The 25,306-nt window shown below is 42.0% G+C and overlaps 1 protein-coding gene across 2 annotated transcripts in view; it reads right to left on the bottom strand.

Moving 5' to 3' along the window:
- The window catches only part of USP46 (ubiquitin specific peptidase 46), a gene marked incomplete at both ends in the record, with an annotated part of 71,055 nt that overhangs the window by 9,191 nt on the left and 36,558 nt on the right, over positions 1 to 25,306 (bottom strand). The window contains 3 exons of one of the 2 annotated variants that reach the window (XM_080697658.1): positions 6,097 to 6,173; positions 20,555 to 20,784; positions 22,851 to 23,064. In XM_080697658.1, the coding sequence (XP_080553784.1) occupies positions 6,097 to 6,173; positions 20,555 to 20,784; positions 22,851 to 23,064 (521 nt within the window). The remainder of the gene's footprint in view (positions 1 to 6,096; positions 6,174 to 20,554; positions 20,785 to 22,850; positions 23,065 to 25,306) is intronic. The other variant, XM_080697659.1, reaches the window with a different exon arrangement.

Raw genomic sequence — 25,306 nt, 5'->3', positions numbered from 1 at the left:
TCAATATTAATAGCAAATACCTGTTAGGTTAGAAATTAAACATTATAATAAAAATTACTATCTATAGTAAATAAGCCCACCCAATGCAAGGTAACAATTCTGTATAGTTAATTAAAAAAAGTATGACCATATTTTCAGAGTAAAGATAGTACATTTTAAACCATCTGCAACTGCCCTTATACTGAACTAAGAAAGATCCCAAGTTCTCAGGAGGTGACAGCCTCCTCTCCACCCCTGCTGCCCACCACTCCCCCATCTTCCCAGATGAGAAAAACTAGCCTGCCTCCTCTTAAGAACAAAAGCTATTGTGTTTGTTCTATGCGTATGCATCTTATCATAAGGTTTCCTTCTGCTACTTAGAGTTTCCATTGTTTAAATGTCATGGCCTTTCATTCTTTTCTGGTTGTGGAGATTCTACTTAACATTTCTGTGGTCTGCTTCAAAAAGCTGAAAAGAACATCTAGAATATAATAATACTCTCCAGTCCTGAAAACGTCTGTGACATTTCCCTATTCACAGAGTGCCCTAGTACCAGAATGATCCGATTATATTAAGTAGAAAAAGCCATTTAAATGGTGTTAATGACTACCACTTGCACAGAACGTATCAAAAGAAAACACTGATTGTCCATTCGTTATATCCCCAGGATTTTACTGACAGTCCTCCGAGCTGGGTCCTGGAGATTTGCAGAGAACTGCCCTCATACAAGTCATATCCAACAGAGACACGTGCAAACAATCCACTGACCACATGAAATGCTTGGTGCACCTTAGACACCAAACACTGCCCATGATTCCCCTGCCAGCAGCTTTCTGTTGCATTCAGAAATAAAAGCCAAACTCCCTACCACTGACTTCACGTACTCCCCTCCCACCTGTCCCTGGGCCTCCTCTCCCCCTCAGCACTCTGCTAGTCTTTGCAGGTGTTGCTCCTCAGCACTGAGAGTGCTTCTCAGAGGCCTGCACAGTGGCGGGGTGAATGTTCAGAGCTCAGCCTAACCACCCCTCTTTGGAAGGACTTCTGTGTCAACTCTGTCCAGGTAGCCAGCCTCTCTGCATTGCTGTGTGGCTTTCTTCAGCTCATGTATCCCCTGAAACCATCTTTCTGCTCACTCGATCACTCGCCTCACCACTAAGTGGACATCGACCCTATCTGTCTCTCACTGCTGAATCAACAGCCTGACCCATAATTGCCCTCAATAATATTTACTACCTGAATGAGTGAATGATCAAAGACAGTTGCAGAAATAAAGCCCAGGGAATAGCACAGAAGAAAGAAAAGTTAACCTGACCTAGGGAAACTCAGTTGCACAGAGTCATGCAGCTTTGAGTACAGCACTAGGTATACCAAAGGGCTGGTATGGTCCTGGGGCACTGGAGCCTCAGCAAGAGAAACACAATCTGACAGTGGGCGGAGAAATACCACTCTGGATAGCCCTGAGAGGAAGGCTTGGATGAAGCCAAAAGGCAAGGAAACCATTCCGAGGGCGATTACACTCCACTTTCAGATTTCAAGTGCCTGGTGCATAAACAGACTCAAATCGGGCTGAATAATGACTTCAGCAAGGGACCTCTGTGAAATCTTGCTGGAGTCACAGGGGATTAGCTGAAGCAAGAAGGTGAGCCCCTGTAACTAAGGAATCAGAATAAGTGAGGAAAACATGGCAGAGTAAGGAGTTAAATGCTTTCTACTCATTCTTACCTCTCAAAAATGATCTCTGCAGACCCAGGTAGGTAAAAATGGAAGTTAGTATAGGTTGGGCATTCCTGGCCCCCAAATGTGAGGTGCTTCTGGTCCCACCATTTCAGCTAAGAAACACTCAAGCTGTAGGCGTCTGAAGTGCCAGTGTACAAATCCTCCGCATCCTGTCCAGCCCCAGCTGCCATGGAAAGCGGGCAGCACTCTCATGGCACCGAGCTGAGGGATGCAAATGAGGGCAAGTCGGGCAGAGGACTGACTGCAGCAGTAAGCGGAGGCAGCACAGACCCGTCGGTTCAAAGCAGCTACTGCTGGAGTAACTGTGAACAATGGTGGAGGAAACTTTTCCAAGATAAAGAGTGGCAGGAGATGACACGCTCTCCAATGCACTGCCAACACAGAGAGCAAGGGGAGGCATGCTGCTCTGCCTCTCTTTCCAAAGAGTCACAGTAGCAAGCATGAATTCAAGAAACACTTTAGGAATAAATCTAGTCAGAAATGCATGCCTTTAAAAAGGAAACTATAAGACCTTACGGAAATGTGTGAAAGAATACTTCCTTGAATGGACAGGCACTCTTCTGTAGAAAGAGCAATCATGTTCAAGTTCATGCCTGTATTTGATAACATTTTCAATTAAAATCTTAACTGATTCAACATAATAGATCAAAAAAGATTTGGGGGAGAAAAAATTCTCGAGCAGTGCTTCCTGGTGGTGTTCACATCAAGGCACAGGTGGAAAGGGCAGGGAGGAGCTCGCTGGCTCATGCTCACACAGCTGCTCCCCCAGCAGGCTGGGAAGACTCATGTGCCAGGCTCTGCCCAGCCTCCCAGGAGCTGAGGGGACCAGGCCAGACCTGTCACCCGAATTTTCTGTGCTGGGAAGATCTGCTTTTGAGTCTAGAGCAGTGACTCTCTTCCTGGCTGCTCATTAGAATCACCAGGGAACTGTTAAAAAACAATCGCAACACTCAATGTCCCCTTCCACTCCCACTCCAGTCAATTACATCAGAGTCTCTCCAGGTAAAAATCCCAGGCAGTACTGTCTTCCAAACTTCCCAGAAGGTCCAGTGTGCTGTCAGGTCTGCCAACAGCTGTCCTGGTACTGCCCAAAGGTTAGCATGCACAACGGGACCACTTGGTGAATCTCCTCCAAATGCAGGTTTGGAGTCACTCTTAGGTGGGTTCTGGGAGTCTGCATTTTGAATGAGATCCTAGGTGACATAAAAGGGAGGACCTCTGTGTAGCAAGGACCTTGGGTGGTAGCAGAATCACCAGAACAAAGTATATTTTAAAAAGAGGAGGAGGAGGAGCACAAAGGGGAGGAAGAGGAATAATAACATTTTATAAAAAAAAGTAAAAAAAAAAAAAAACACCAAACATATAAACACAGTTAAATGCAAATAAAATAAAATCACCAGAGGATTAATTAAAGACAGATACTCTGATTCACTGAAGTTCTTAAATATGGCCTGGGCCTCTATATTTACCAACTTCCCTAGATAATTCTGATCTATGCCAATGTTCAAGAAACACTGAGTAGGATGGTAAATTTTAAAGAAATCCAGGAACTTATGTGTAAAAAAAATAGAAAAAGCCATATATCAATAATAACCAGAACTGAAATTCAGGTCAGAGAAAGGAAAGAGAAAAACCAATAGTAAAAAGCAATGGGAATGGACACATCGGAGAAGTTTCTCAAAAATGATAGAAAATTGTTTCAAAGAACATTAATTTTTCAGATGGAAAGAGCTTTGGGAGAATTAAAAGGCTGCTTTCCTCTAACTCTTGGCTGACCTCCCCAGCACTGGGACAGTGGGGATTTTAAAAGAGAAGAAGACAGAGGAGGGGAAGTGGAAATGGTTTGAGGTACTGAGTGCTTTGGAGAGAAAAGTTAGTTTTTGTGAAGAAGCCACAGGGACGGAGGAAGGCACTGAGGGAAAAGACAAAAAAAAAAAAAAAAAAAAAAAACAAAAAAAAACAAGCAAGAACAATTAAGATAAACTGCAGGTATTTTAAGTTTTTGCCTGAAGGCATTCTTGAACTTCTCTAAAGGAAAAAAAAAATCGTTCTCAGTGTCTGGCTATCATGTAGACTGGGATCTGAAATACAGACTGGGATCTGAAATACAGGTGGACAGATGACAGCTCCTCTAGTCCTGCATCTTCAATTGAACCACTATTTCTACCATTGCTCTGGCATAAAAGTTCAGTGAAAATACATTGTAACCCATCACCTAAAGCTCTTCTGGAAGAAAGTGGCAGAGATCTTTCATTTAAATTCATATTTTAGGTTGATTTTTAAAGTTTTTTAAATAGATAAAAGAACAAATACTGCATAAATGATATGGGGGCTTGATGTTAGAAGAAAATTTGTAATTGTAACTTCAAAAACAGAGGGGGGGGGAGAATACACACCAAATTAAATCATGAAAGGGGTAAAAAAAAAAATCCACATTACTTCTTCCCTTTTGTCTCAGGGACAGAAAAGCTAATGGACCCGCTGGTACCATGCATCCCCTCGGTGTGGCCCACACTTCCTTTGGGTGGGACAGGCTGGAAGCTGCCACCCCCATTCACAGAACTTGTAACAGCAAATGGCAACAGCTGGCAGCTTCTCTGAAGGTGCACAGGAGAGGGCAGATACAGGTGAGAGGCAAGGAGGTTAATGGAGATGTAAAATAGAAGGGGGTCACTAGTCAGCAGCATCAGCCTGGATTGCTCAATCACACAAGGCTAATGACTTTTAAAAGGCATTCAGAGGCTATTACACCCTTACCCATCCCAGCCTTAACAATTCCAAATGCTTCAACCCTACTCATCAGGTAAGTGAGACCAATATACACACTTCTCCATGAAATGGAAATATGGAAACAAATCTGAATTAATTTCTTCATAACATAGTCCCCCAAAGGTCAAAATTAGAATGAATCATTTACTTTTTATCTTAGCTGATCTCAAAGCTATAGCCACTGCCATCTGCCCTCTTGAAAAGCCCAGACATTGCCAAGAAGAGAGGGGAACTGTCAACCTCCTCAACCCCAAATTCTCACCAAGAAGGGGAACAGGCAAATAACACTGTCCCCCCAGCCCCTCATCTGCAGCCGATATTGATACAACCTTAACTCATTCCACATCCAGTGATAAAACCTTGCGAGATCAAAAATGCCTTCTTTTCACAGAAATGTTGAGAACTGGAGCCATAAACAGAGCCAAGGGAAAGAAGAGGAGGCCTCCGTGATCTAGATAATACAGTGAAGAGATGGCAAACTCACCCCAAATGCCCGACCCACAGCACTTGAAGACCACAGCTGAAACACTAAGTCAACTGGGAGCGCTCTGGAAACCACCTGGCCCTGATAACAGGGAAGCAACCAGACCTTTCTGAGCTGCTGCTGGAGTCACCATCCTAAAAAATGGCTGGCCACCAGGCGGCCACCATTGCACATTCCTGGAATCTATTCTGAAAGGTTCCAGGGAACCTGAGCTCCTGAAGGAACCAGTCCTGTTACCTGAGCCTTACTGATACAAATCAACAGTGCCTTCTTAGGATGGGATAAAATGTCTCTGAGCTGCAGCACCTGTGCATGGGGCGGGGGTGGGGGGCTACCCTGACTTTCACTACCGGCCACTCTCTGGACAGGGTTTCTTTTTCTTCAACCCACTGCTCACCATCTGTGAATTCCCACTGGCATGCGCTACAAGAGCAAGGGCCTAATTTCACTTCCCGATCCCATGTCTAGAGCAGGGCCAAGCAAATGATAAGCACACATTTATTTCCTCTTGTTTGAAGTGCATGTAGGGTGGAAATTCTGTCTACATAGTAACTCTGAGCACATTTTCAATGCATACAGAAATACACAATATTTATAGGAATCCTGAATAAGAATGGTTACACTCTGGGCTCCCTATTTTCTCTCACTCCTAATAAGGAAAAGTTTCTTTCCATGGCTGAGCTCCACAGAATACTAAAAAGATGGAGGAAAGGGCAATCCCTTCATCTGTTCTCAAAGGCACGATTTTTAGAAGAATAGTTTATTTTAGAGAAAGCAAGTAATGGTAGGCATTGATGGCATTTATTAACTTATATGAGTAAGGGCATGTGAGAGAAAGAGACGGAAGAAAGCCAAAAACATACATTTGTATGAAAGATTAAAATTCCATTTTTTAAATTTAATGACTAATGACTTCTACACGATCCTCTCTGCTTGGCGAGACACCTCTCCAGACCAGATATATTTATTTCTAATCTCTCTTGAGAAGGAAGAAATAGAAAACAATAGGATTATATTGGTTTAAGAGCAAGGAGGATTAGGTCCTAAAGAAACACAGGATTTTCCTTCCCCCACTGTTTACTAGCCTGATCAAAAGCTCAAACCTCAGGCAGAATTCATGAGGTTACCTCAGACAGTGGGTAATGGACGTGTTCTGCTCCACATCGACAGAAAGGTCAAGAAAATCTTCATCTTTGCTACTAACCTAAAGAAAAATGAAAGGAAAATGTATTAGGCACAAAATACAGTAGACACAGTAGCCAACTCTTTGAACACATACAATTAATCCAACTGGTGACTGCAGCAAGAGTCCCAGCAGCTCCACATGCTCACACGGTGGACACCTCAAAAACCTCCCCCGCTGATGGGAACCCCAGACTCCAAATCAACCCCATCCCATCACAACAGTGACCCCCATTTTTTTGTGTGTGTGGTACTGGAATTCCTGGAAACCCTCCTACCTCCGGGTTACACTCCCAGACCTATTTTTATATTTTTTATTTGGAAACAGGGTCTCTTAAGCCAGGGCAGCTGGCTTCCAACCTGCGCAACCCTGTCTCCTCCCAAGTGAGGGGATTACAAGCGTGTGCCACCACACCCGGCTAACCCAAATTTTTAATAATCAGAACTCGACTGCGTTTCTCTTCCCTTCTAGTCCTTTCCCCATTGTTTCAACAAGGGGGCATTAAACATCTGAAGAGACCAGATTGGCAAAATGATGAAAACAAAAAAGGAGAAGAGACTTAGAAAACCACCACCCAGATAATCTGCCCCTTTGAGCTGTGTCACCTCTGGCTCAGTCCAGAGTTCACCATCCTCCTGAGCCTCTTGTTCTAACCGTGTGAGGCCAGGGAGCTGGAGTCACACCAGCCACACATCATCACACCATTCTCGGTCAGGAAGTGGTCACCGTCTCCAGAGCCCCATGCTGTCTGTGACACCAGTGCTCTGGAGGTGGCCTGAGCCCTGGCTCACACAGCCCACCATGCTGTGCTTTGCCCTCCACCCAGCCTGCCCTCTGGCCCAGCTGCTTCTCAGACCTTCGCAGGTTACACCACACCAGGTCTCATCACAGTTCACGTTTCACTTTCACTGGCAACCTCAGCACTCACTGCCCTACAAAGGGAGCTGGGGAGGCCAGGGGAACACAGTGGCTCAACACAGCCTCTAAGTGCTCTGTCAACCCGCAGCAAAACAAAACTACACTCCTTAAAAAATGTGAAAGTAGCTCAATTCTGGCAATTATCTCAAGAAATATTCACACTTGGAGACACACATTTTTGATGCCTTTATAAATATACACAAAAACGGGTATTGAGACAGACTGGCCAGATCACTATCCTGTCCCTATAAAGTGGGTGATCTGGGGTCAGTTACTTATCTCTTTGCCCCAATTTCCTCATCTGTAAAGTTAGGACTATAAAAGTATCTCATAGGTTACTGTAAGGATGAAATTAGGTAATACACATAAAGTTCTCTGTGCGTGTGTGTGTGTGTGTGTGTGTGTGTGTGTGTGTGTGGTACTGGGGTTCCTGGAAGCCCTTCTACCTCCGGGCTATACTCCCAGACCTATTTTATATTTTTATTTGGAAACAAGGTCTCTTAAGCCAGAGTGGCTAGCTTTGAACCTGCGTGATCCTCCTGTCTCCGCCTCCCAAGTGCGGGGATTACAAGCATGCGCCACCACACCCGGCTTCATAAAGTTCTTTAAAAAGAAAGTGTTCAGTAAGTGGGGGAACACAAACATTTTTTAAAGATTTATATGAGTTTATTAAAAAGATAGAAATACAGAAAGCAGTTAGGAGTGGCATGGGGGGGGTGATTCAAATGAATTCACTCAAAAATTTTTAGATGACTTAAAATGGTAAAAAAAAAAGGCTTATACAATGATGAATGAAGTGATGAAGTACACATACAATTATATAAGTTAATTCCAACTTGTATTTAAAAAATAATGCATATATTTATACACACATTTCCTCCCTCACAATTCTGCATGAGCCTTTAATTTTTTATGGCACTTATTCTTGCTATGGTAGAATTTATGGCCCCATATCTTCACCACTGCCAATACTGGCTTCTTGGCCATATGACTTTCTAGACACTCCTGCCAAGAGTTCATTATGCTCCCCATTCTAGATTCTGCATGCATCCCTTGACTTGTAATGGGAGTGGGGATTCTGGGAGATGTGCTACAAGCAGGGGCAGGAATGTACATTTGTGATATTGCCATCTTGTGTATCTGGCATCACTAGAGGAAAGGGAGGCCCAGCATAGCCTGCTGTTCTCAAGAAGAGGGAGGATCCATGAGGAAGAGCTGTCCTAGCTAAGGTGTCCAAGTCAAGCCCAGTCTAGAGTAAGACCCTCAGGTAACTTGCACATGTGTGCACTCACACACACACACACACACACACACACACACACACAGGAATGAGCCCACTGACCTTCAAACACACAAGTCCACACTAGATCAGACTCTTAGTTAACCCAGAGCTGAAGGGTTATAATTATAGTTTCATTTAAGCAGAGCTTTAGGGGTGATTTATAACAAAGTAATGGAGAACTGATTCAATTACTTATTTTTATATGTATTTACTCCTCCAGAGAACCAATAACTCTTCCAAATACTATAATTTCAGAAAATCATAAACTCAGGCACCTGAACAGTGTTGGAGAATGAACACAAATAGGTAGAGGGGGCAGGGGAAATACATGCTTAGGAGGAAGAATGGTACAATGAGTTCATTTACTTAGAGAGGGTCTATAGGGAAAACACAGTCTTTACCTGGGAGAGGGGAGAAATCTGTGGGGACAACACGCAGTCTTTCCAGTCTAGGAGCCAGAAGACTAAATCTGAGAAACCAAGTCCCTTGGAAAGAAGGGGAAGAGTCTGTGATGGCATGCTCAACTCGAGCCACATCTGGCTGATCACTGGGCTACACAAGCTCAGAGTGCACTCAGCAATACAGCTGGAGACAAGTGGGCTGACCCAAAACTCAACATGCCACCCAGTAAGCACAGTTGGTAGCTTGAGTCCAAGACAACTTACAGCTAAAACTAAAGATACAATATTCATTCAAGAAAAATAACAGATCCATAACAGTTTCTCAATGTCTTGGACAAGATCTACACTTAAAATACACGAAGAACCAGGAAACAGAAGATCTTGCTAAAATAAGATAAAGGTACCTGAGACCAGTCCCAGGATGATCCAGATGTTGGAATTTAGCAGATTGAGATTTTAAAGATGTTATTATATCTTCAGTAAAGTAAAAGAAAACACTCTTGAAATAAATTTTAAAAAAGACATTCTGGCAGAGAAACAGAAACAATAAAAAGAATCAAATGGAAATTCTAGAACTGAAAAGCATAACATACTGGATGAACTTAAGGAAAGTACAAGTTAGCCTGAAGACAGAGCAATGAAATTACCTAAAAGAGAAGAAAGAAAAAATTAAAGTTAAAAATTAGCATATACTCAAAATCCTTTTGGATCACACTATACATATAATCCAGACCTTAGAAAGGGAGGAAAGAGATAATAGAGAGAAAAACTACTTTAAGAAATAATGGCTAGCTGGGCATGGTGGTGCACACTTGTAATCCTAGCATTTGGGAGGCTGAGACAGGAGGACCTGGGTTCACAGCCAGCCTCGACTACTTAGTGAGGACCTTCGCAACTTGGTGAGACCCTGTTTTAAAATAAGGAATATAAAATCAGGCTGAGGGTGTATCTCAGAGGTAGAATGCACCTGGGTCAATCCCCAGTACTACATTAAAAAAAAAAATAATGATAATGGCTAAGTATTTTCTAAATTTGGTGAAATGTATACATTACTAGATTCAAGACACTAAACAAATACCAAGATAAATAGCGCGAACACACACACACACACACACACACACACGCGCGCGCGCGTGCGCGCCAAAGGCTAAGACAATAAGATTGCAGGTTTGTGGCCAGTCTCAGCAAATTGTGAGGCCCTATACAACTTAGTGAGACCCTGTTTCAAAATAAACAATAATAATAAAAAAAATCAGGATGGGGGTGGAGCTCAGAGGTAGAATGCCTCTCCTCAGACACACACACACACACACACACACACACACACACACACACATACAGAGAGACCAGCCAAGAAACAATAGAGGCACACTGTTGAAATCCAAATATAAAAAGCAAAACTTAAACATGGGGGGGGGGGACACTTCACATATAAAAGGAAATGATTCCATTGTCAGCTGACCTCTCAGAAACCATGAAGAATAGAACACAGTGAAACAACATCGTTATATGTTGAAAAAAAATTGTCAACCAGAACTCCTACATCTTATGAATAAGTTCTTCAAAATGAAAAGAATAGACCTGTACTACAAGAAAGGTCAAAGGCCATTCTTTAAGAGAAATACTGATTCCCAGACCCTAAAACATGTCAAGACACAGAAGACCTCATGTTACATGATTCCTTTTATATAAAACAGCCAGAAAAGGCAAAACTCCATGAACAGGAAGTAGATGAGCAGTGATCTGGTGCTGGGAACAGGGATTAATTGCCAACCACAAGAAATCTTACTGGTGTGATAGAATGCTTTAAAACTGGGTCATGGTGATAGTTGCACAATGCAGCAGATTACTCAAAGATCACTGAAGAGATGAATTCTACGGTATGTAAATTACACTGCAACAAAGTCATTTTAAAAAGTTTAAAAATTCATAAGGCAAGAATTGACAGAATTAGGAGAAATTAAACAATCCCCTGTAGTTAGGAATTTTAACAGCCCTTTCTCAGCAGCTGACAGAAAAGTTAGGGGTAAAAAGTCAAAGATATCAAAGATCTGAATAACTAATAACTACCATACCTGACAACTAAAGACTATCATACCCAACAACACAGTGCACACCTGTCATCCAAGTACTTGGGAGGCTGAGACAGGATGATTGTGGGTTCAAGGCCAGCCTCGCAACCTAGTGAGTCCATATGTGTGTGTGTGTGTGTGTGTGTGTGTGTGTGTGTGTGTGTGTGTAAGTATATATACCTATAAAAATGTATATAAATCTCTCACACAATTTTTTTATGGTGGTAGTACTACAGATTGAACCCAAGAGCATTCTATTTCCCAGCTACACCTCCAGCCCTTTTTTAGTTTTGTTTCTGAAACAGGGTATCTCTAGGTTGCTGAGAGTCTAGCTATATTACTGAGGGGTCCTCAGCCTGTCATACTATGTCTGGCGTCAGCTCCAAGTACTGGGATCATAGGTGTGTGCCACCATGTCTAGCTTGAGACATTTTCCATTGTTACATCTTAAGAGATGCTACAGGCATCTAATGGGTAGAAGACAAGATGTTACTAAACATCCTACAATGCATAAAGGGGTCCCCCATGACAAAGGATTATCTGACCCCAAATGTAAATAGTCCTGAGGTTGGGAGACCCTATTTTCAAAGGCAGGTGGTCGATTTTCAAGGGATAGAACATGTGTCAGGACATAAAACATCTCAATAAATTTAAAAGGACAGAAACCATATAGAATATATTCTCTAACCACAACAGAATTAAAAATCAATGTAGCCGGGCACGGTGGCATACGCTTGTAATCCCCGCGCTTGGGAGGCGGATACAGGAGGATCGCGTAGGTTTGAAGCCAGCCATGCTGGCTTAAGAGACCCTGTTTCCAAATAAAAATATAAAAAATAGGTGTCTGGGAGTGTAGCCCGGAGGTAGAAGTGTTTCCAGGAACCCCAGTACCACCAAAAAAAAAAAAAAAAATCAATGTAATTAGAGCCAGGCATGGTGGCGCACACTTGTAAGTTGGGAGGCCAAGACAGGAGAATCGTGGTTCAAGGACAGCCTCAGCTACTTAGTGGGGTCATTTGCAACTCAGTGAGATCCTGTTTCAAAATAAAGAATAAAAATATAGGGGTGGGGGTTGTCTCTCAGAGGTAGAATGCCCCTGGGTTCCATACCCAGCACAGCAAAAAAAAAAAAAAAAAAAAAAAAAAAAATCAATGTAATTAGGATATTTAGGAAAATATAAAATGTTTGGGAATTAAATGGCATATTAATTAATGTATGGGTAAGTGAAAAATTATAGGTGAAATTAGAAAATACTTTGAACTTTTGGCAAAGAAAACATAACATCAAATGTGTGGGATGCAGCTAAAGCAACAAAAGAAAATTTGTGTTTCATATATGTATATTAGTAAACAAATGAACAGAAAGTAACTTTCCACTTTGTTTAGTTTATCTCCAACACCTAAAATAATATCTCTCATAGCAGCATTTACTATGTGCCCAATAAATATTTGATAAATGAATAAATACCCAAACAAATGAGAAGATGTCTAAATGTGAGTGTGACATGAGCGGCAGACTTTCTATACATGCTTATTTCTGGTGTGTGTGTGTGTGTGTGTGTGTGTGTGTGTGTGTGTGTGTGTGTTTACTGAGGATTGAGGCTAGGGGCATTTTATCTCTAAGCTATGATCCCAGTCCCATTTTATTATTCTTATTACTATTTTTTTTTTCAGTACTGGAGATGGAGCATTCTATCTCTGAGCTACACTGCCAGCCCTATTTTTTAATTCTTTATTTTGAAACAAGAGCTCACTGAGTTGCAAAGGCCCTCAATAAGTAGCTGAGGCTGTCCATGAACTATGATCCTCCTACCTCAGCCTCCCAAATGCTAAGATTACAAGCATGTGCCACATAACTGGCTATTATTATTTTTTGAAACAGGGTCTTGCTAAGTTGCTGAGGGCCTCACTAAATTGCTGAGGCTGGCCTGGAATCCTCCTATCTCTGCCTCCCAAGCACTGGGATTATAGGTGTATTCCTATGCCACCACGCCCGGCTTATTTGCTTGGTTAATAATCCACATATTCTTTCAGTTAGCAAAACTTTTTAAACATTTTAGATAGATCATCTCTGGAAGAAAATAAAAAGAGTATAGCCAACTGAAGTCATAAAGAAGTTAGGATCAAAGCTGGGCGTGGTGGCAGATGCTTCTGAAACGGGAGTTTCTTGAGAAGAAACCCGGCGTTTCCTTGAGCAGAAACAGAGTTTCTTGAGCAGAAACTCGGCATTTCCTTACCGGGTTCTTGTCTACAGTGAGCGAAGAATGACACCTGCAGACTGCAGGAAGGGGAGTAAATGGTTTATTGGAAGCGGCAGGGAGTAAGGAAAGATGGCTAAATACCCCAAAGGGGCGGTCGGAACTTTGGGGGTCCAGCAGCTGCCTTCAGGACATTACTTGGGACATTACTTAGCTCAAGCCAAATGCCTTCAATTACAGGCTGCCTTCTTCCAGAATCCACACAATCTGCCAGAAAAGAGGAGGTCACCCCTAGGGGCCCTGGTCAGTCTTGATGCCCAGCAGAGGCCTTCAGGTCACTACCCAAGAGCAGCCTGGGCCACGTGCCCTCAATTGCACTCTGCCTTCTCTCAAGGCTAACACGACCTGCAAGAGACAGAAAAGCTCCCCAAAGGGAAGGGGGTCCCCGAGAGGGAAAAACCCCATCTGGTGGCCGGCTAGGGCCTTTGCCAGATGTCTTCGTGTTCTCTTTTGGGTTAGGGTGAGTTTGGGATTCCAGGAATTCTGGGAAGCAGCTCTCAGAATTTGCATAGGGTATTTGCAAGTCCTTTGAAGAGTCTCTTTTCAGGAGTGCCAGACTTGCTCTGGTGGTGGCTCCTGGGTTTGTTGATTAGTAAACCCGATGGCTTTGTGAAGCTTTGGTCCTTCTTATCTCTGAACCTTGGCCCTTCGCCCCTCAGGAAATTAGGTTTTTCTCTACTGAGGCCTTTTCCCTATCTGCCTATTTCCTTTCTATCTCGCTGGTAATCCCCGCTTCTGGGAGGCTGAGACATGAGGATTGCAGGTTCAAGGACAGGTCAGCTACTTTTTTATTTTTTTATTGTTTTGCGGTACTGGGGATAGAACCCAGGGGCATTCTACCTCCAAGCTACACCCCCAGCCCTATTATTCTTTAGTTTGAAATAGGATCTCACTGAGTTGCAAAGGGCCTCACTAAGTAGCTGAGGCTAGCTTCAAACCTGGTGATCCTCCTGTCTCAGTCTCCCAAATGCTAGGATTACAAGCGTGCACCACCACACCTGGCTCAGCTCAGCTACTTTGTGAGGCCCTCTGCAATTTAATGAGACCCTGTTTCAAAATAAATAAAAAATAGGGCTAGGCATGTAGCTCAGAGGTAGAATGCCCCTGGGTCCCATCACCAGTACCATACACACAAAAAAAAGTTAGGATCAAGTTCTACCTAAGCTATTATAATAGAGAGGGGGGAAAAAACACAAAATCATTTTGTCCTATTGCATGTGGTATTTTTTTTCTATTTACTAAGGGGAAAAGGTAAAAATCTTGTCAACTAACTAAAAAAAAAAAAAAAAAAAAAATCAGCCGGGTGTGGTGGCGCACGCTTATAAACCCAGCATTCGGGGGCTGAGACTGGAGGATTGTGGTTCACGGACAGCCTCAGCTACTTAGTGAGGCCCTCTACAACTTAGTGAGACCCTGTCTTAAAGTAAAGAATAAAAAATAGGGCAGGGGATGTAGCTCGGAGGTCAAATGCCGCTGGGTTCCATCCCCAGACCTGCAAACAATAATAATAATAATAATAATAATAATAATAATAATAATAATAATATATTAAATCCTTATTTGTTTGTTTGTAATGAGAATTGAACCTAGGGATATTATATCTCTGAGCTATACTCCTAACCTTTTTATTTTTTTATTTTGAAAAAGGGTTTCACTAAGTTGCTGAGGCTGACCTTGAACCTGTGATCCTTCAGTCCCAGCCTCCCAAGTACTGGCATTACAAGCGTGTGCCACCACACCCAGCTTACTTAGACAGAAAGCACTGGTGGCACGTACCAGCCTGCAGGAAAGATAGAAACAAGATACAACCTCTCCTGGACAACTGAGCAATAATCTATCAAGTAATATTTTTTGGAGGCTTCTTTTTGGGGAAGGGGGGTGGGGTTTGTCTTTCTCGCTTCCAAGAAAGCTGCTAGGAAAGAAAACCATGTCCTTCCTCCACACAAGGATCTGGTCTAAGGGAAAATGCATCTCGTTTCCAAGGAAACATATATCACTAAGAGACGCCAATATTCTCAGCAGGAACAGGCTACATCTTGTTCTCCTTTCTTTCTTTCCTAATTCTGAGCATTGATTTGCCCAGACACTACAGTTTTGAAGGGGTGTAAGAGATCCTTCTTGCTCTTTGTTTCAGAGTAATTAATCATAAGTGAATTCATAATACAAATGACTCTGTGGGCCATACATATAAATCATGAGCTTTGCTAAATTCTTGAGTAAAGTTACACTCAAATGTGCTTCTGGATCCCCAGGCTCCTTTCCTGGGCTAGGGGAAAGGCGACGAGGTTCTGCACTGCTCAGCCAAGAACCGACATGGTGCTGGCTGGAGGTGGTGCCCAATGTGGGGATGGGAAAAGCGGCCACAACTGCCCATCTGTGGCCCTGGGCCTCAGAATCCTCTGAATGAGTGCCCCCCCCCATCACCCAGCACCGACCTTCGGTTCATGGAGGCCTCAGAAGCTCTGTTGGATCAATTTGAACCTCTGCAAACAAAGCAGGAAGGAGCTGTCGAACTGGTACTTAATAAAGCAGTTCCTCACACAACATTTGGCTCCAGCAACACATATAAATGTGTCTTAAAGCCACTGGGAAGCATTGAAAAACCAAAGACTTGCAAAGCAAAAAAAATAGCTTAAATTAAAAAGGGGGAAAATTAAAATAAACAACAAAATTAAACTCCAGCTAGTCTAATAAATCTTATGAAGTGAACAAAGGACCGTCAGGGGTGGGGGCACTTAGGCTAGAGTGGAAAATCCCCAAGCCCCAATTCTTAAGTGCTTTATCAAGGTTATCTGGAAAAGTCAGCACTGAAATTACCCCTTAAAACAGTCTCTCCAAATCTATTGCAAAAGAAACTGCTAGTCTCCATAAATCCTTCAGTTGACATTTTCACTGCAATCATAAGCAACATTTGCAAAGGGTAAGACCCAGGGGGGAGAAATCATTGTTTTCTGAAAGCATGGAGTGGCACAACGGTTTTCCACAACTGGAGGAACAAGAGGAGAAGGGACAAAGGCAAGGTGTCCCCAGGGGCTAATTTGCTACTCAGGATCCAGGGCAATTTAATCCCACAGTGAGTTTTCACAAATTTGGGGCTTTTGGCAATTCCGAGCTGTCTGCAGGCTACCTGCCCGCCTCAGGCAGAGGACAGTCCTCAAAGGGACCGCCCTCAAAAGGGGCTCTATTCTCATCCTGTGGAGGAAAACTTTCTTTCACATTAGGTCTTTTTTGTAACACTAATTCTTAGGCACTGTCCTACAGGAATAGCCTGCAGGCAGTGTGTTTTCTTAGAAAGTAGAAGGCTTTCGAACAACTGGAGCTTTCTAAAAACAGAATACATCCTTGGTAGATTGAGTTCCCTGCCTCTGGACAGGGTCCATCAGATGCTGGTGACCAACTGGACAGGACATCATAGAAGGGACTTGGGCACCAGTAGAAGGATTAGATGACTACTAGCATCCCGTCCAATTGAAGGATCTAAGAAAATAGAGGGAATTATAGAGTAACTTCAGAGGAAGAAGTTCAAATTATCTAATCAATTCTGGCAGGAAAAAAGGCATCATTTTTAAAGATTGTTATAAACCAGGCATGGTGGTGCATGCCTGTAGTCCCAGTACTTGGGTGGCTGAGACAGAAGGATTGCAGGTTCAAAGTCTGCCTCAGCAACTCAGCAAGGCCCTCAGCAACTTAGTGAGATGCTGTTTCAAAATAAGAAAATAAATAAAATAGAACGGGGGGGGGGTGTGGAGAGGTTAAAGCTCAGAGGTAGAATGCTTCTGGGGTTCAAACTCCAGTACCAAAAAAAAAAAAAAAATCATCATCCTCCCATCCTCCAGAAAGATAGGCCCACACACTTTCATCTACTTTCACAAGCCAAATACAAACAGCGGGAATCCATTATAACAAATATTATAGTATGATTCAAAAATTTGGAGGAAACCCTAGGCTTGAGCTCCTTATCCATGGTAACTCTCCAGGAAATATCAAGCTAGGAAATAGCTTTTACAGTACAAACACTTGAGGTTGTAATATTTGCCTTTGTTGGAATCAGCTGACCTGTTCATGGACAAAAAAGAAACTGAGCCTATTATCAGGGTCTTCCTGAAAATCCACATGGAATACTGCCAAGATGGATTTAGTAACAGAGTTTACTTCAAAGATAACCAAAGGGATGAGACCCAGCTGTGCAGTGTGGTACAGGTTTCCTGGATACAAAGGTGGAAACATGATGCCCATTGTTCTGGTAGCTGGACAAACTCACAGTGGAGTGCATTTCTTCTTTACAGTATCTTGTGATTGTAGCTACATAACTATTCATTTTCTCATTAATATCTGTTTACATGATGGGCAAGTCTATATATCCTCAGAACCTTCTACCTTTACATAGTGAGTGGGGGAGAGCAAATCCACTGAATAAAATACAGCCACTAGAATAGCAAAAGTGACAACATCTGAGAATAGTATGGATGAACAGAGATGTGGAAAAAGAGGAGTGCTCGTGTGTAAGCTGGTATAACTGCTTTACGAACTGGAAACTTTTTAATGATATCAATGATAAGCATATTGTATAACCTAACAAATCTACTTACACATATAAAACCTCAGATACCGAGTTTATGTACCCTGAATTTTTTATATTCAAATGTTCATACCAGCACTGCCCATATATCCTTCAAACTGTGAACAACAAAATATTCATTTGTGGATTTAATAATTCATAGTAAAGCAGATTAGTAAATCATGGTATATTGGTGCTATATAATACTATATATTAATGACAATGAATGAACTAAAGCATCATGGGACACCATAAATGAATCTCATGTTGGATACTGAACAGAAGAAATTAAGATGCAAAATGCTACATGGGAGCTATAGGTGCTTGCCTAGCATGCATCAGGCTGTGGGGTCAATCCTCAATCCAGCACCCCCCCACACACACAGCCACAAAAGAAAATAAAGAAAAGCTATATGGCCTTTAATGTAAACCTCAAAAACATGCAAAACCAAACTATATATTTTAAGGATTATAAAATAATGAATTCTAGCACACATTCAAAGAACATATAAATCAAAATGTATATAAACTCTTCCAAGGAAAAGAAAGATTTTATTTTGTAAGGATATTGATTCCAAAACCAGGAGTACACTGTGAGAAAAGGAAAGTTTTATTTTACTAATAGAGTTGGCAAAAATCCTCAACAAAATTTTAGAACTCAAAATTCAACAATGCACATAAAAGACTGAGTTTGGTTTATTACAAAAACATAATGCAAGATCAATGTCAGAAAAACTATTAATATAACTTACCACCACTTTAGAAACAATTTGACATTCATTACCCAGTAAATCTGAGCATGCCTATGACCCAGCAATTCTGTTTCTGAGGGGCTACTCAAAAAAGAGCTTGCTAATGTGCTCCAGGAGATTGTATAGGAAGGTTTGTAGCAGTGTTGTTAAAAAGCCAAAGACTAGATACATCACAAAAGAATGGAAAGAGATACTGTGGCATATTCCTACAATACCAAAATACAATTGAATTTTATTGGAATAGAAAGTATAAAGAGACAGAGGGAGAAAGAGAAAGTAAAGGAGGAGGTAAGATGTCTAGATAAATATGTATAGAAGATGTTTTAGTGAGATGTAGTTTTAAATGTTCAAATTGTTCTCTCTAGCTAATGTGATCACAATTTTTAGAAAATTACAAATTTATCATCTCTGCATGGAAGATGACTGGTAATTTTTAGTCTCTCTTTGCTGATATATATTTTATAATTGTTTCTATAATGAAGAAATTAGAATGTTGACTCAAACACTGTTAAGAAGTTCATAAGAAAGATTGCCAAAAACAAAAGGCCTCCTACCTTACGGAGATGTGATGTGGAATCCACATTTCTTTTTTCTTTTTTCTTTGCAGGTCTGGGGATAGAACCCAGGGGCATTCTACCTCCGAACTACACTCCCTGCCCTACTTTTTATTCTTTTTTTTTTTTAAACAGGGTCTCACTAAGTTGTGGAAGGCCTCACTAAGTAGCTGAGGTTGTCCGCGAACCGCTATCCTCTGGTCTCAGCCTCCCAAATGCTAGGATTACAAACATACGCCACCACTCCTGGCTGGAATCCACATTTCTTAACCACTCCTAGGTCACAACCTACAAAGGACTGAATATCTATTGTCTCCCAAAGTTTATGTTCAAATCCTAATCCCTAATGTCATGGCATTTGGAAATGGGGCCTTTGGGTCATAGGGATGGAGCCTTTGCAATTGCAACCAGATTAGTGACCTCATAAGAAACATGAAAAAGCTTGTTTCCTCTTTCTCCACCATGGGAGGATACAGAAGCCATCTGCAAGCAAGCAAGAGTGCCCACACCAGAACCAACCATGCTGGCACCTGATCTCAGACTGCCAGCCTCCAGGGCTGTGAGGAATACATTTCTGTTGCTTGAGCCCTCCATGATGGCATTGTGTCCTAGTAGCCTGACCAAACTGCAACATCAACCCTTAGAAAAATCTGTGGAAAGCTACTTTCTCCCTGCATGACCAATCACATACAGAATTTTTCAGATAGTATCAAGAAACTTTTATGTTGTAAGTGGTTGTATTATAAATAGCAATGGTCAATATTTAGTGCATACACGCCATGTGCCAAGCATGGTTCTAAGTGTTTTACAAGTTGTTAACTCATTTAATCCTCCCAGCAACCTACAAGATAGGTACTCTCAACATCCCCATTTTACAGACCAAGAGAGTGAAGACAGAGAAGAAGACCAATGTACACAAAGGCCCACAGTTGCTCAATGTTAGACCCAGCATACGAACTCAGGCAGCCTGAGTCCAAGCCCCCTCTTAATCATCAAAATATGTGTCCACTCCTGAAATTTAAATTAAATAACAAGCAACTATGGCATTCTGGATTGTGCTCTAGGGAACTTGTTTTTAATTTCAACTAACACTGAGACCTCTCATGTACCAGACCCTTCTACACACATAAGCTCACCTGACCCTTGAAAACTGCTGTAAGCGATTCACCTCATCTACCCAGCCACCTGTGGTTAAAAACTGGACTCAACCTTCTCACTTCAATTCCACTGTCTCACAGCTGATTCCCTTTAGGTTGGGACAGTAGTCTGTTCTACATCACACCTGGCCTCCTCATGACCAAAATCTTTGAGATAATGGGTTAAGCTTATGATCAAAAGTTCCAATTTTCAGATTCCTAAAATTTGCACTGGGTTCAAAGCAATCCAACATTGCAGAAGGTTTGCCTTCCTTACAGTATCAACCTACAGAGGCATTGTAGATGGATACTTGCCTCCAAAAGTTTGTACTTGAGTTTCACCTGCATAAAAAGTATTGTCAAAATACACCGATGGGAATTGCTAAGTGCTACAATAACACACTGCTTTCATGCACAACACAGCCTATCTAAATACACATGAATGAGTTCCATAGGAGACCCCGATACTCACAGTTTCACAGTTCAAGCATCGGGTCTCATTGGTGAGCGTTCCCTGAAAAATCTCATGGACCCAGGTGAGTTCTGGTTTATTATTCTCTGCAGGTTCATTCATGTTGCCATTTTTCAATTTTCCATTTTGTTTTTCCTGTTTCTTTTCTTCCTGCAGGATGTCCGCAATAGTGTTTAGCAAATAATTTAAAAATTCGTGAGCATCCTGCTGCATGTAGTTATCAAAGAGATCTGGGAAGGAGAAGGTCATTATTTCAATCTCTGATTCTTGAAAAGCAAACAGACCAAGCTGAGTTTTACATGCTATAATTCAATTTTCATATTGAACGAGTGGATAGGTATGAAATATAAATTTCATGCAACTTCAATGGCTAAGTCTTAAAAGAATTTGGTTCATTTCCATTTTCTGTCATTCACTGAAAACTAATTTCCCCTATCTCTCTGTAGTCATACATATAAAAAGCGACCCAATTTTTTATTTGTTTCAACAGAAGATCAGAAATTAGCTGACAAGATCTCTGATAAAAATATCAATGATCAACAGGATGTGACCACCAATGACCGACCCATTGGGTAGTTTACCCAGAGTAACTGTAGTCTCTTCCCCAAAAGCTGATTAAACCCTGAACCAGCCTGGAAGCAGCTTAAGTGAAGTAATTACGAGAGATGGGGAATGTTTGTGAGCACGTATCTATCTGGTTATGTTCTGAAACCGGATACAAGTGACTCTAGGAGCCTCCTGTTCCCTGCTATTGGGACAAGCAACCTGAGGTGGATGCAGCCATTATCAATCATGTTCATGACTAGACCAAGAGTGCTCTGCTTCCTACTCTTCTTGAACTACTTTCATCCTAGTATAAACTACAACTGCTTCAGAAGACAGTGGTCAAATTAAAGATGATTTTGTAAATCAAACATCTGATTAATGGTGCAAGTCTATTGGGGCACAGCAGAAGCTAGGATAGCCACAAGTTGCCATATTAAGTATTTCTGTAATCAGAAATGTTCCCAATGTGCTGGGCGTTGGTAGCACACACCTGTAATCCCAGTGCTTGGGAGGCTGACACAGGAGGGTTGTGGGTTTGAGACCAGCCTCAGCAGATTATTGAGACCTGCACAGCAACCTAGCGAGACCCTGTTTCAAAAGAGAAAATAAAAAGTGCTGGGGTGGTAGCGCACGCTTGTAATCCCAGCATCCGGGAGGCCAATCCAGAAGGATTGTGATTCGCGGACAGCCACAGCTACTTAGTGAGGCCCTCTGCAACTCAGTGAGACCCTGTTTCAAAATAAAGAATAAAAAATAGGGCAGAGGGTATAGCTCAGAGGTAGAATGCCCCTGGGTTCCATCCCCAGATCCACAAAAAAAAAAAAAAAGAAAGAAAAGAAAAAATACTGGGGGTGTGCTCAGAGGAAGAATGTCCCTGAGTTTAATCCACAGATCCCCCCTTCCATAACACACACACACACACACACACACACACACACACACACTGCAAAACTTCTAAAATAGCACCACTTCTTCCAAAATAGAAGATAGATAAATCAGGTGACAGCAGGACCTGATTAGTATCACTCATATAAAGGTACCAATTTAATATATAAAGGTATCAATTTGATATACTTCAACTGCCTTGGGCAAATAAAAATCAGATATTTTTAAAATAGCAGTGTCTCAATAATATGCACTTATGACAAGTTCATATGATAGTACTATTTTATTCAATTACTGCATCAGCCCATTTAATCTGCTGAGTGTCTTGCTCAGAAGGCTGCCATGGGCAATTACTTCTCTTAAAATGATACTACCCAGAATGGAGCAAATAAAAAATCATTCTAGAATGAAATGCTACATCTAAATTTTTAAGCATATTTTGAACTTGATTTTCTCTTATACATAATTGGTAGAAGAGAAATATCTTTTCATAAAAATAATACTTGAGTATCATATCCCCCCTTTTTTTCTTGGTATTACGGATCAAACCCAGAGACATCCTACCTCCAGGACAGACAGACAGACAGACAGACACACACACACACACACACACACACACACACACACACACACACACACACACTTTTTATTTTTTATTTTGAAACAGGAGCTTGCTAAGTTGCTGAGGCTAGCCTTGAACATGACATCCTCCTGTCTCAGCCCCACAAGTAATGGAAGCTCAGGTGCGCGCCACCACACCCGGGTTCTCTTTTTAAGGAAATCAGCTTTGCATTTGGAGGATGCACATAACTGCTCGTTTCCCTTAGTTCAGAGCTTTAGGCCCACTGTGCCCCACACTACTCACCATTCTCTTTCCTTAGCCTTGAAATGAACTTCTTTGGTGGGATGACGCCAACCTTCTTCTTCTGCGTGGCAATGCTGTGGAAAAGGTCTGCCAGGCAGGTCAGCAGGTTTTCCTTCTTTTTTTGCTGGGCCTTGTATGCCAACACATTCTCCCGGAACGGCCGGCAGAAATACAATGCCTGAAGCACGGAGTTACAGTAGCATGTGTTTCCAAACTGCCAAAGGACAAGAGAGGGCTCGGATCACTGCCTGAGGACATGCCCCCTCTGGAACAGGAGGATCTATGAACCTTCTCAGATTTCCTATACCAGAGCCCGGTACAATATTAGAAAATTGGTTGGCTACTCTTAACACCAGTTACTACCTGCTCAACGGAAGGAGTAAGTGTATGACAGCCCCCTGCCCCCTTATCTGCAGTTGTGCCTTCCACAGTTCAGTAACCTACATCCTGAAAATATTACAGAAATAGTCTTAAGTTTTCAGAAGTGGACGACTCTAGGTAGTGTAATAAAATCTCATGCCTTCCTGCACTATCCTTCCTGGGATGTGAATCATCCCACTGTCTGTGTATCCATGCTGTATACACTACCAGCCCATCAGCCATTTAACAGCCATCTTGGTCATCAGGTCAGCTGTCATAGCATTGCAGTGCTCAGGTCAAGTAACCTTGATTTTAGTTAATGGTGATTATTAAGAAAGAAGTAGTAATGCCAGGCGTGGTGGCGCACGCTTGTAATCCCAGCATTCGGGAGGCTGAGACCTGGAGGATCACGGTTCGCGGACAGCCTCGGCTACTTAGTGAGGCCCTCTGCAACTCAGTGAGACCCGGTTTCAAAATAAAGAATAAAAAATAGGGCAAAGGGTGTAGCTCAGAGGTCAAATGCCCCTGGGTTCCATCCCCAGACCCGCAAAAAAAAAAAAAAAGAAAGAAATAAGTAGTAACGCTGATAATTTTATTACAATATATTCTTTTAATTGTTCTGTTTAATTAGAGCATCAATTATTATTGTTGTTCATCTCTTGCTGTGCCTAATTTATCATGGGTGTGTGTGTGTGTGTATGGGTGTGTGTGTGTGTGTGTGTGTGTGTGTGTGTGTGTAGGAAAAAATACAGTTTATGTAGGGTTTGGTCCTATCTCTGGTGTTAGGCATCCACTAGAGGTCCTGGAACATATCATAAGAGGAGACCTACTGCACATAATTCTGGGGTTTCTCTAACCTGTAAAACTCTCTAGGATGATAATATGTGGTCTCCATAGATAAAGTGTCTAATGAGATTTTTCTAGTACTTAGAAAAAGAGAAAACAGCTGGACATGGCAGTCCATGCCTGTAATCCCAATACTTAGGAGGCTGAGACAGGAGATCACAAGTTCATTTGAGGCCAATGTCAACAACTCAGTGAGATCCTGTTTCAAAATAAAAAATAAAATAGGACCAAGGGTGTAGCTCACAGGTAGAGTGTCCCTGGGCTCAATCTTTAGGATCAAAAAGAAAAACCAAAAAAGAAAAAAAGACAAAAAATCTTCATAATCTGTAGATCCAGAAATGCAGCTGGCCAAATAAAAGACGTCACTGAAACACATTAGAATTCCAATGACAAGAAAACTAAAACCCAAATCAAAAACAAATAGAGGAACTAGAAGACTCTTGCCTGGCTCAAGCAGGCTTGGGGACGGGTCCTGCTCTTCTCTGTCAAGAGTCCAGGCCCCGGTCACTGCTTAGACCAGAAGGCCTCCCTCACTCTAGAGCAGGAGAGGCAGAAAGGTGTCCCTGCCATGCCACCGTCCACCCCTCACCTCCTAAGTCACCCTCCCTCTTGTGTCCTCCAAGATAGCAACTGTCCCAATATGATCACCCAAGTCCCTGCTCCCCTACAATCAGATCGGGGCCCACAGTGACATTTTATACCTCTTAAGTCACAGCCACTGTGATTACTATTACATGGGGAAAGTGATTATCTCCCTGGTTTCCAAGTGACTGTAAGGCCGACTAGAAGAACACGGCTGAGGCCGTCACTTTAGAATTGTTCCTACATAGTAAAATGGATAGGAACAAACCCCTAAAGAAATAACAAGATTACTAGTGCAGATTACAAATGGCTACGGAAGATTAAATAGAACACGGACACCTTCCAGAACCAGTCACTCGCTTGTGTTGTCTACCCAAGAGCAAGACAGGTGCTCTGCCACACTTCTGTGACATTTCTATGTGTGCTGACATAGACTGTTTCCTATTTCTATATATTTTAATCTGCTTTGACACACTGTTACAGAAGACAGCCCAAGCTTTGGAACTGTCATCAATTACAATTCAGGGGATCATAAATGCAAATATATATATATCACAATTCTTCCACAAACTAAGAAATGGCCTTAATTCCTTTTTTCTTCTTTTCCTTCACAATCTGCATTTGTATTTCCTTAGCCTAGACAGAATTTCCAACATTTGAATAACTAT

The sequence above is a fragment of the Muscardinus avellanarius genome, assembly GCF_963383645.1.
Source record: "Muscardinus avellanarius genome assembly, chromosome: 6".
Lineage (NCBI taxonomy): Eukaryota > Metazoa > Chordata > Mammalia > Rodentia > Gliridae > Muscardinus > Muscardinus avellanarius.
The sequence above is the reverse complement of the archived record's forward strand: the minus strand, read 5'-3'. Positions and strand labels throughout refer to the sequence as shown.